At 37.8% G+C, this 11593-nt stretch overlaps 2 protein-coding genes across 2 annotated transcripts; both read right to left on the reverse strand.

Moving 5' to 3' along the window:
- Positions 1-1688: 1688 nt before the first annotated feature.
- On the reverse strand, positions 1689-4706 carry ostc (oligosaccharyltransferase complex subunit). Its single transcript, XM_053507857.1, has 4 exons — positions 4488-4706; positions 3170-3263; positions 2852-3049; positions 1689-2100 (listed from the first exon to the last, which is right to left on the reverse strand). Exons 1-4 carry the CDS (start codon positions 4624-4626, stop codon positions 2082-2084), a joined length of 450 nt encoding a protein of 149 aa, XP_053363832.1. The 5' UTR covers positions 4627-4706; the 3' UTR covers positions 1689-2081.
- Positions 4707-7293: 2587 nt separating this feature from the next.
- rpl34 (ribosomal protein L34) lies at positions 7294-10966 on the reverse strand. The gene is made up of 4 exons (XM_053506473.1): positions 10821-10966; positions 10312-10411; positions 9121-9224; positions 7294-7414 (listed from the first exon to the last, which is right to left on the reverse strand). The coding sequence occupies exons 1-4, from the start codon at positions 10883-10885 to the stop codon at positions 7333-7335; spliced, it is 351 nt and encodes a 116-aa protein (XP_053362448.1). The 5' UTR covers positions 10886-10966; the 3' UTR covers positions 7294-7332.
- Positions 10967-11593: the final 627 nt, after the last annotated feature.

An 11593-nucleotide genomic window follows, 5' to 3' on the forward strand; every position in this document is an offset into this window, starting at 1 on the left:
CTGAAATGTGATAAATAGGCCCAACACCATAGTACGAGAAGCGTCCCAATATCATAATGCTTGTCCCTCCATGCTTCACTGTCTTCACAGTGTACTGTGTCTTGAATTCAATGTTTGGGGGTCGTCTGACAAACTGTCTGCGGCTTCTAGACCCAAAAAGAACTTGTGGATCGTGCTTTCATCAGTCCACAAAATATTGCACCATTTCTCTTTACGCCAGTCAATGTGTTCTTTGGCAAACTGTAACCTCTTCAGCACATGTCTTTTTTCTACAATGGGACCTGTGGGTACTTCTTGCTGATAGCTTCTCTTCACATAGCCGTGTTCTAATAGTAACAGTACTTACAGGTAACTTTGGATGTTCTTTGACTCAATTTTGTTTTTCTTCGATCCATTCAAATGGTAGTTTTCTTCCACGTCTTTCTGGTTTTGGTCTCCATTTTAAAGGTTAAAAATGATTTGGTATAATTTTAGCAGAGCAGCCCATCATTTTCTTTGTATGTTTTCCCATCACTAATCAACTTTTAAATCAAAGTACGCTGTTCTTCTGAACAATGTCTGGACAACCCATTTTACTTTGATTTTCAGAGAGAAATGCACAGGAGAACCTTTTCTGCATTTATGCTTAAATAACTCCACACTATTTTTTTTTTAACAGGCTAATATTTGTTTTTCCTCACTTACATTAAACTAATAATACATTTAGCATTTTTCTTCATGTTGTGATTCAGAATAGAATGTGCAGGGTGTCCAATGCATTTATGTGATTTAAATTAAAAGTTATATGGATATGAAGCTTTACTCGCTTTTTTCAACACACTGCTTATTTTTGATTATTTTAAACACCACTGTACATCACACACATACACACACAACAAATGTTAACACTCACATCTCTCTTACACACACACGCTAACAAGTCACATGTCTTACATACAGACACATTACAAATGTTAACACAGTCTCAACACACATTCACTCGTCACACACAGACTGACACACCCACACATCTCACACACACACCTCTCTTTTACATACGCTAACACACACACTTCCACACACATACACAAACACTAACACACTCAACAAATACTTAGGGCCCAAGCCCTATGTAGTGTGTGACGTGTGCATTGTAAACAGTATGTACAATTTTTGCACAAACGTCAAATATAGAGTATTTTTTTGTACTTGGTTCATTTTCTTATTGTACTGCTTTTTGCCCACCCCCAGTATTTGTATGTTTTGGCAGTCTGTTATTTTGTACTGCTGCAGAACAGCAAAAAAATAATTATCTTATACGCTCCCAATTTAAATACAGAACTAGATAAGGTCTAATTGCCAAACCAGGTGCATTAATAATTTTCATCATTGCTAATTTTTATGCCATTTGACCCTGTCTCTTTATGGTGAAGCTTATTAATGGTAACATGAGCACAAGTGATTACATGTGCAAGTCTTCAAACTGAAATAAGACCTCTTATATTTGTGTTCACAGGATCTTTCTGACAGGTAACATTTGTTAATCTGCCCAGGTTCCTGAAAGTCATGATATTTATACTCTTCACTGCTAACATTTGACAGGATGAGTTATATTACTACTCAGACATACTCAGAGTTCATATTTGGACTCAAAGTACCACCACAATAAGGCAGTTATAGATTAAATAATAATAATAATAAAAAACATCAGGGTTGTATAAATCAATTTTATTGTGGCTTTACATAGAAAAAACCCCCACACAGGCCAGATTTAAATGCATTTCTAGTTTTCTAAAATAGCGTGTAATTGACTTCATATGTAAACCAATTTTGATCATTTAACACAGAGCTGCTACACATGGCATACCTTTCCCTATCAAGTTATGCAAATTTTGCACAAAATATAGCAAACCTAAACCCTGCAAACTGTAGCCCCTTTGGATGGGGATACACAAGATACAAAGTATTTCACTCTCTGAGACACACACATAGAAAATCATCATCAACACACTGATCCAGAAGGTAATTTTCTGTTCATATGCCGTCATTCTTCTGTCTCCTTCTGCCTGTGGTGTGTCCCACCGAAAAGGCCTTGTGCAGCTTTAACCCATGAGATATCCACTGCAAACAAGAAATCAAGCATGATCATAAATACATTCCATTTGATACATTCTGATTGGTTCATTAAAAAAATCATCATGCATAATTTGAAACAGACTGTGATATTTGCCAAAGCATAAATTAGCATTAGGGATCAATGATGTACACCCGCTGTATTTGTAATGTACAAGGGGCGTTCAAGACAAACCAGGATTTGTAATGAAATTTCTTATGAGTGAAGGTGTAAAACTAATGAACATTTAAAGAAAACTTCAAGTACTGTGATGTGACTCCTAGCTGGGGCAAAACACCTGAATGGTGCCTTAAGAAGACTGTATGTCCGTGAATGATGATGATCCCAGCTGCGGTGGCTCAAAGCTCACTGAAGTTATTCGTATGAACATTCAGCAAATGGAACGGCTAATTCTTAAAAATTGACGGATAACTCATCGCCAACTTACAAAAGACACACATTTGTCTATTCATGAACACCACTTGAACATTACGGGGACTCTGATGGAAATTATTCCCAGACATGAAGCAGGCAGTCTGACCAGGGCTCCTGCTTGCCTTCTACCTTGATGGTGTCCAAGCACTAGTGAAATGCTAGGATGAATGCATTAGTGTAGCAGGGGATCATAACTAACGGTATTTTTACTCTAAGAAATGTGTTGTTATTCTACACAATCAAAGGACCCCATTTTTCCTTGAATACCATGTATTTCTGTAATGTATTGTGTGTGTCTCTGACTAAAGTAAAGGTTGGACTTACGGCAACTTCATTCTCATGAACACTCGGGCCATGAAGAAGCTGAGTAGCACGCTTACAAAGCCAATAAAGAGGAGCAAGAAGCGGTTGAGTTTCGGAATGTTCGGAGCATTGGAGCGGTCCAGAATGATGAAGCCAAGACCACCCATGGTAAAGAGGAAGCTGGATGCCAGACCCTCCATGATGTACTGCCCATTCACTCTGACACACACAGACAGCATGAATGGTTTTATATTTAAAACTTTATATTTAAAAAAAAATTTTTTATTATATGCACGCTGTGAAAAAGTGGGTGCCATTGGCAGGACTCATAAAACTTACCTGTAAGCCAAAAATGCCACAGGTCTCTGGTGACCATGTTCATCAGTCATTGAGCCCACGCTGGGCGGCTCAACGATGACATCATAGATTATACCTGAAAGTAAAAAAACATTTGGGATTGTAAATCAATTAAACAGATAGCATTGTTTTTTTTTTCTGGATACATGGTAGCAGAATAAGTTGTTGCTTCTCAGCTTCAGGGCTTCTCTTGAACCCTGAGCACAGAGTACCTGTCTCTGTTCAGGTTCTCCCCGTATACATGTGGAATTATGGGTTTCCTTTTATGGAAACCAAAAAATATACCAGCTGGTGAAGCAGCAAAAGTAAACGGCCCATAGGTGTGCATGTGTGATGATAGACTGGCATTCCTCCAGGGTGTAACCTGGGTTATGACCAGTTTTTAGGAACAGGCTCAGACTGCTGAGAGCTTAGCCAGGATAAAGCACGTTTTAATGGAAACTAACAAATGTTCTATTCCTCTCTCTTTTTTTTTAAATTTTATGACCATTTTCAATGATGTGTCTCTATGTGTAAAATGTATAATAATAATAATAATAATAATAATAAACAGCATGGTGGTAAAGTGGTTAGCACTGTCGCCTTGCACTTCAAGGGTCCGGGTTCAATTCCCGGCCAGGCTTGATTCCCATCTCTGTGTGCATGAAGATTGGGTGCATTGGGCTTTCTCCAGGTACTCCGATTTCCTCCCATAGTCCAAAGATATGCAGGTTCCCAAATTGCCCGTAGTGTGTGAATGGGTGTGTGAGTGTATGTATGTGTGTGCATGTGTGTGCGCGCGCCCTGTGATGGACTGGCACCCTGTCCAGGGTGTACACTCCTGGGATAGGCTCCAGGTTCCCGTGACCCTGAATACAGGATAAAGCGGTATAGAAGATGAGTGAGTGATGTTGTTGTTTTATAACAGACCAAGCTAGCTAGCTCAAGTTAATAGACAAAAACTAAATGTCGGGGAATTATACTATATGTATTAATACATCTAATGATACATTTATTTTCCTTTTCCCCAGTTTATATGCTATGCGACAGATAGACAACTTAAACGACACTACAGCCTGCAGTTTAGCTACTGTATTTGGGAGACATGAGCTAGCTAACTAGTTTAGCAGGTTGCGCACCACCATAGTTTAGCACACAGCTCAAGAGAAAATTAGAACTATTACCGTAATGCTTGTAGTGTATAAAATATAGAATGTTTCTATTTTGAACAGCGCAGTAAGATGTAAGCTGGCAGGGAATGTCCACAGACACACAGCAGGCTAACTGTGTCCTGATTCAACACACACACACACACACTCACCCCCAGTGATGAGAAAGTAGGACACAATCACCACGGCGTACACGGTCATGGCGGAGGGCATGTGCAGCCAGGACGGCTTCTTCAGCTTGATGTTCGGACATTCCAACACCGCAAACGGCAGGCTGACTAAAGTCTCCATAACTCCTCTCCTTGTTCCTCTCCTGGCTGGTGTCACTGCAGCGCCGTAAGAGCGACGTGTACAGGAAGTAGTTCTCGCTCTCAAACACACACACACACACACACGCACTCAGCATCCACAGCTAACCGCCACAATAAAGGACTCCCTTCAGGAAATAACGCCAATAGTTTATACAGTAGATTGCTAAACTACACGCACAGATTTATAATTAAATCAATTCCGTCTTGTCTTTTGCCAACACTTAAACTACGTTTAAAAACTCACAGTTCTGTCCAATAATGTCAAAATAACAGCACGCCAGCTGTGTTGCCCTGCGCGTTCAAACATCTGGCTGTGCTCCATTCTGTGGTGATCATGACTATGCCCTATTTCCTCAAAAGGGAACATCCCTTATCAAAACCTTTTATTAAACTCAATCCCGGTCTGCTGTAAGAAGACTCACGTTCTCGTCTAATAATAATAAAAAGGGATAATAATATCGTTTTTAATTTCCTTAATTTAGATTAGATGCAGATTAATAAATAAATTAATTAATTAATTAATTGTCATGAATAATTAATAATTCAATTATTTGTCACATGTTACTTTATTATACCCTATACACACACTCTGGCTGTAGAATTTATTTTAATTAAATATCATTTTTCATCATCACAAAGCATTTACTAATATAAATGAATAAAATGTTTTATTCCCCATCCTTATTTTCCATTTTATGACTATTTTTCTTGCATATTATGCTTTTTATGGTCTTTATGTGTACTTGATACTATCAAAAGCTCTCATAAGCAAAACGTATAATAATAATAATAAGCATAAGGCTTTAATGTACCCCTGTTATTAATCACAATGTGGGCAGAAGTATGCGTAAACTCACATCCTTAGACAGCAGTCCTTTGCATTCAATCCAAAGTTTATACTTCAGCTCTTCAATAAGCATCTCGCTGTAACAAGCACTGTTTACTGTTGAAAGTTTTTCCTGATGGTGTTCCAATAGTCCCACTTGAAAATCAATTTTCCAGCTGATGGTTGACTTTTGAACTTTTTGAGGATGTTTCTATTCCACAATCTGCTTTTTTCTTTCAGACCCGTAGTGATGAATCAGTGTTTCATCACCCATAAAGATTCTCTTTAAAAAAAACTTTCACCTTCCTTACACTATTGGACCAAATTTGTCCACATGCTTCCGTTAGTGCTTTCAGCACCATGTAAACCTGCCAGACCATAAAAAATAAATCCCTCTATGCTGCTCATCTTTTGTGCAAATCACAACTGGAGCTCAAACCGCAGTTACAAATGAACTGATGTAACACGTTCACACCTGCACAGACTAGGGAGACAGTAGCCTTGAACAGAAAGCACTAAGAGTGCCGCCAACATAAGTTTTAATATAACTGGAGTGAAGATCAACATTTTAACTATATTTTGCGAAAATGAACCAAATGTCTCGGAAAAGATTTATTTTCTTGAATGAGACTCGGATTTAAATTGGTAAAATGATCCGAACTTCCCATAACCACCTCCTTGTGACACCAAAACAGCTCCACTAATGCCTCTAAAGGTGTGCTGTATCTGGCACCAAAATGCTAGAAGTAGATCCGGTAAATCCCATAAGTTGCAGGATGGGGTCTCTATGGAGCTGACTTGTTCGTCCAGCTCATGCTACAAATGCTCAATCAGATTGAAATTTAGAGGCCAAGTCAGGATGTATTATTTAGGCCACTGCCATACTGTCTGCAACAATTTATATTAGGTTTAACGTGTCGAAGTTAACGCCACATGAATCTCTGGACCCAGCGTTTTTCACTAGGACATTGCCCAGAGCATCACAAGTCAACATCACTTCTCGGTCAGGCTTCTTAAACTGTTCCTGAACAATTTTATGCAGTGATGCCGCGCACATTATCCTGCTAAAAGAGACTGTTGCCATTAGGAGAGATCATTGCCATAAAGGGATGGACTTGGTCTGCAACAATATTTGGATATACTGCCAAGCTAAAATAATTCACACGCCTCAACATTTCAAAATATTTTAAACAAAGGAAACACCAACATGCTCAAATTCACTTAAAAATTGCGTTTTCAAAGGAAAATACCTATTTTTATGTTCATGAGTTAATTCACTGAGAAAAGAATTAAGAAACTCCAAGAAGAACCAACAGTTTTGTTGTTTCAGCAAAAAAAAAAAAAAAAAAAAAAAAAAAAATCTAGTTGAAGTCTACAGTTAATATTTGGTTTATATTTCATACAAGCATGTTCACAAGAAACCCCATAAACATGGTCAACTATCAACCATATAACTCATTTGATTACTGCAATGTTATACACAGAATATACTCCATTTAAAATTGTTTTTTAATACTTTTACAGCATTTCACAGACAGCTTTTCCCAGGATGATTTTGAGCTTTACCACAAACACATCTGAAAGCTGTTGTTTCATGCACACTATCTAGAGAGAGATTAAAATAACATTAACTTTTCCTTTCAGCCTCTTGTACATTTCAGACTTTCAAATGACTGTGCAATTATGTTTTAAAATTATGGGTGTCATTTGTCATGTAGACAAGCAAAAAAAAAAAGACTGATAAATGAATAAATATATAATAAATAAATATAACAGCTCACAAACTTCACATTTTATAAAACATAACAGGACACAATCAAGTGTGTTCAGAAACATTTATTTTAAAGTACAAACACCCATTTACTTTTTCTGACTCTGTGCCTGTGCCTTGAGTACTTTGACAACGATCTTCTGCTCCTCGATAAGGAATGCACGCTTGATCCTGGAAAATACACAAAACATTTAAGTTAGCTTCACAATGTATACAAGATCCACTAGGTCTATTATATATACAGTGGAACCTCGGATTACGAGTAACGTGGTTTACGAGTGTTTTGCAAGACGAGCAACAATTTTTAATATTTTTTACTTGAAAAACGAGCATTGTCTTAGTTAACGAGCACCGAGTATCATGTTTCACGCATGCGCTTCTTGTTTTAACAACGAGCGTTACGTCATCACAAGTGAGCCAACAGTTTTTCTCTCTCTTGCAGCAGAATTGTAGGTAATCGTCCCTTCTGCTGGGTGAGTACACGCACGCGCTGTGTGTGTGTAAGATGTGCGTGTGCGCGCACACACACACATTAACGGAGAGACCGTTTTTAAAACCGTTTAAAAATTAGCAAGGAACATCGCTAGTCACACTCGCGTGAGTGCATACTAACAGGATCACTGCTGTAAAGTAAAACAACAACAACAAAAATTAAACAGCTCCTCACCTTTGAAAACAGTCGCGACAGAGAAGAGTTTGTGTGTTTATTTGGCAATCTGAGAGAAGGGGAGCTGTAAAGCCGAGACCTATCGTCTTCCCTGCTGGGTCTTAGAGCCTGCAGTGTTTTTGAGTGTGCGTGTTTGTGTCTGTGTAAGGCAGAGAGTTTGTGTGTTTGTTTGGCAACCTGAGAGAAGGGGGGCCATAAACGCAAGCGAGCCCCCCTTCATCCCCCCTCCTCTCAGGTTGCCAAATAAACACACAAACTTCTCTCTGTCGCGATTGTTTTCAAAGGTGAGGAGCTGTTTAATTTGTTTTTTGTTGTTGTTGTTTTACTTACAGCAGTGATCCTGTTAGTATGCGCTCACGTGAGTGTGACTAGGAATGTTCCTTGCTAATTTTTAAATGGTTTTAAAAACGGTCTATCCGTTAATGTGTGTGTGTGTGTGTGTGCGCGCACATTTTACACACATACACTGCATGCACAAACGAAAACCCTTATCTGTCGGGGTTTAATTATAAATTTTTTTAAGGTAAAGTACAGGTTAATTTGTTTTATTTTTACTTTATATTTTGTATTAATTATATTTATGTATCTATTTTTTTGGGCTGTAGAACGAATAATTTAAGTTTCCATTATTTCCTATGGGAAAATTAAATTTGGTTTACGAGTGTTTTGGAATACGAGCCCACTTCTGGAACGAATTAAGCTCGTAATCCGAGGTTCCACTGTATATATATATATATATATATATATATATATATATATATATATACACACAAAAAAACAGTGCCCAAATTTATACCAGCACAAAAAAAAAAAAAACTACCAAATGTCAAACATTTCTCACAAAATCTGCTACCTGCATCCCTAACCCCTTTTTAAAATAAAAAAATAAATAAATAAAAAAAACTGTCGACACTACACCATTCACAACCCAAACCTATTTGTGATACAAAAAATCTGCTACCTGCATCCCTAACCCCTTTTTAAAATAAAAAAATTAATAAATAAATAAAAACTGTCGACACTACACCATTCACAACCCAAACCTATTTGTGATACAACTACGAGCATAAGAGAGTAATAAGAGAACTTTATTTATAACCAACTATTGGAGTCTGTCCTAAAGTTGACAACCAGATGAAGAAAAAAATATTTTTTTCTAAATATATTGCTTCAATTACTCAACCGACCGTTATCACTTTAATGCTCTTACCTGTCACGGACACACTTGGCGCACATGGAACCACCATAGGCTCTGCTCACATGCTTCTTGGTCTTTGAGAGCCTCATCAGAACCTGAGGTCTCACTGCACGGATCTGTTTAAAACAACCATTTAAGCATTTAGAAACACAGTCAACCATCAAACTTCAAAAACAGTTACATGACCACAGAACCTAGCTCCTATTTGGGTAAAAATATCAAAGATTTCAAATAACTGCATTAGGTTAAATTAGAGGCAAACAGGTCCACCTTGAACTTTAGATGACATGCTCAACCTAATACAGATTACACAATACTGGATGCGAATTAAACTGATTGAACTGTCAAAATGTTAGCCAACTTTGATGTTTAAGACCACTACTACACTTTATTTCTTTTATAATCCCCTGTTAGACTAATGCACTTATCCCCAAGTTTCAATAGTGCTTGGACACAAACAAGGTATAACGTTCTTATTACACCTGAGCCATGATCAGACTGCCTGCTTCTTGTCTGAAACCCTGACCTGGCAGGAACTCCTTTAATGTCTCAAAACATGTGGAAATTACTTGAAGCGAGGTCAGATCTGTACAGGGGATTACAGCCGAGTTCCTGTAGTGTGCAAGTGGTGTTTGGGAACAATTGTGTGTACAGTTCCCACAGACAGATGCATCTCTTCCACAAGTTGCTGACAAGTTATTCGTCATTTTTCATTAGATCATTTGAAAAATCAAATGTTTCAACTCGCAGAATATTCACAGAACAACTGCAGTGGGCTCCAAGCTACCTTGGCTGGAATGTACAGTCTTCTTTTAAACATTTGCACCAGTCAATTTTCTTTTTTTTTTTACTGCAACTCATCACTGTGCTGAGTTTGAAGTCTTATGTGAAGGTCGATTTGTTTTACACCTTCATTCATGAGAAAAAATTCTTCACAAGTTCTGGTCTGACTTGAACATCCTTCATATTAAGGTTTGAAAAAGTTAAAGTCCACACAGTTTCTTAAGGTGGGTTCTGTACAGCATGACCATAGACTTCACACTTGATGTCACAACTCACAATTACTCATGTTACTATATTAGTCTATTTGATAATCTTAATAAAATGTCAATCTGAAACCTTAAATCACTTAGGTAGTTAAGTGATTTAAGCAGACAACCGAGTGTCAGATTCAGAAAGTTTTGTATATAAAGCAACACTTACACCACGCAGTCTACCGGGGCAGATTCCACATGCTGACTTGGGGGACTTGCCAGTCTTTTTGGTGTAGAGATACACAATACGGTTACCAGGGGTCCGGGATCTGGCGGCAAAACAAACAATTGTTCATCAAGTTCACCATCAATACTAACTGATCTATAGGACGATAATCCACGATGGCGATATGATACTGTCACCATCTTGACTATGATTATTTCCTAATGAGGTATTTTATATTATTTAGAAAATAATGCTCTTAACTGAGACTTTAACAGAGCAGTCATATTAAGACGACACCAAATAAGCTACTTGTCCTTGTTAAGTGTTGAAGCATTAAATATAGCACAAAGTGCTTTCAAGATGTTTAGTCCTGACACAAACAAATTACTGAGTTAACGTCTGTGTTCTGCATCCTTGATCTGCTGAATGCAGAAAATAAACACCAAATTGCTGTTAACCTTAGTGTCCATGCATGGCTGTGTGTGTGTAAAGAAAGAAGGAGTCCAACTCACAGCCTGGTCTTGTTGGAGGTGGTGTTGTAGGACAGCCTACGGCGGTAAGTCAGGCGCTGAACCATTTTGACCTGAAAAACAAAAATACAGACAAATTAATATAGAGAGTCTTGCTGCTAAATAAAATCTAAGTCACCCATTTTAGCTGGAGAAGGCGTTGCTGATTTGTTATATACTTCATAATTCAGAATACTTTCTCAGTATATAATGCTAAATTATTCAACGCGTAAAAATCCTGTAATTTAAGAACATACAGAACTAATTAAATTCAGGGAAAATATAGCTTCATAACAAGGGCCTGGAGTTTCGCCGGTTTTAACCAACTAGCTCACATTTTCGCTACCACTAAAGCAGAGCAAATAAAAAGCTATCAAATATAAAAACCGAGCCAATATCACTCAAGTGTACTTCTTTACACTGTTAATAACACATATACACAAAAACAAATTGTAAGTGAAGCTCAAAAACTGAAGATTACAAGCGATTATGTTTTCGTTTCTTCCGCGAAAAGAAGAAATCCGCCATACCTGCTATCACCGAAACGGAAGAGGAAGGAGGAGAGGTAGGGTGAAAGTTGAAAACCCGTAAAAAACCGGAAATGGTGTTTTGATGTAGTCAAATTAAAAGTCCGCCGACACGGCCATCTCATGGTTCCTAAATGTTCAAAATGTTGACTAGATTTAGAGAAAGTCGCAGCTCTCTGTTCACCAAAAAAAGATGTTCGCCAGACTCAATGGCAAATAATTTATATATCGGTCAGGAAGTGGATTGTG

The sequence above is a fragment of the Clarias gariepinus genome, chromosome 1 (genome assembly GCF_024256425.1).
Source record: "Clarias gariepinus isolate MV-2021 ecotype Netherlands chromosome 1, CGAR_prim_01v2, whole genome shotgun sequence".
Taxonomy (NCBI): Eukaryota; Metazoa; Chordata; class Actinopteri; order Siluriformes; family Clariidae; genus Clarias; species Clarias gariepinus.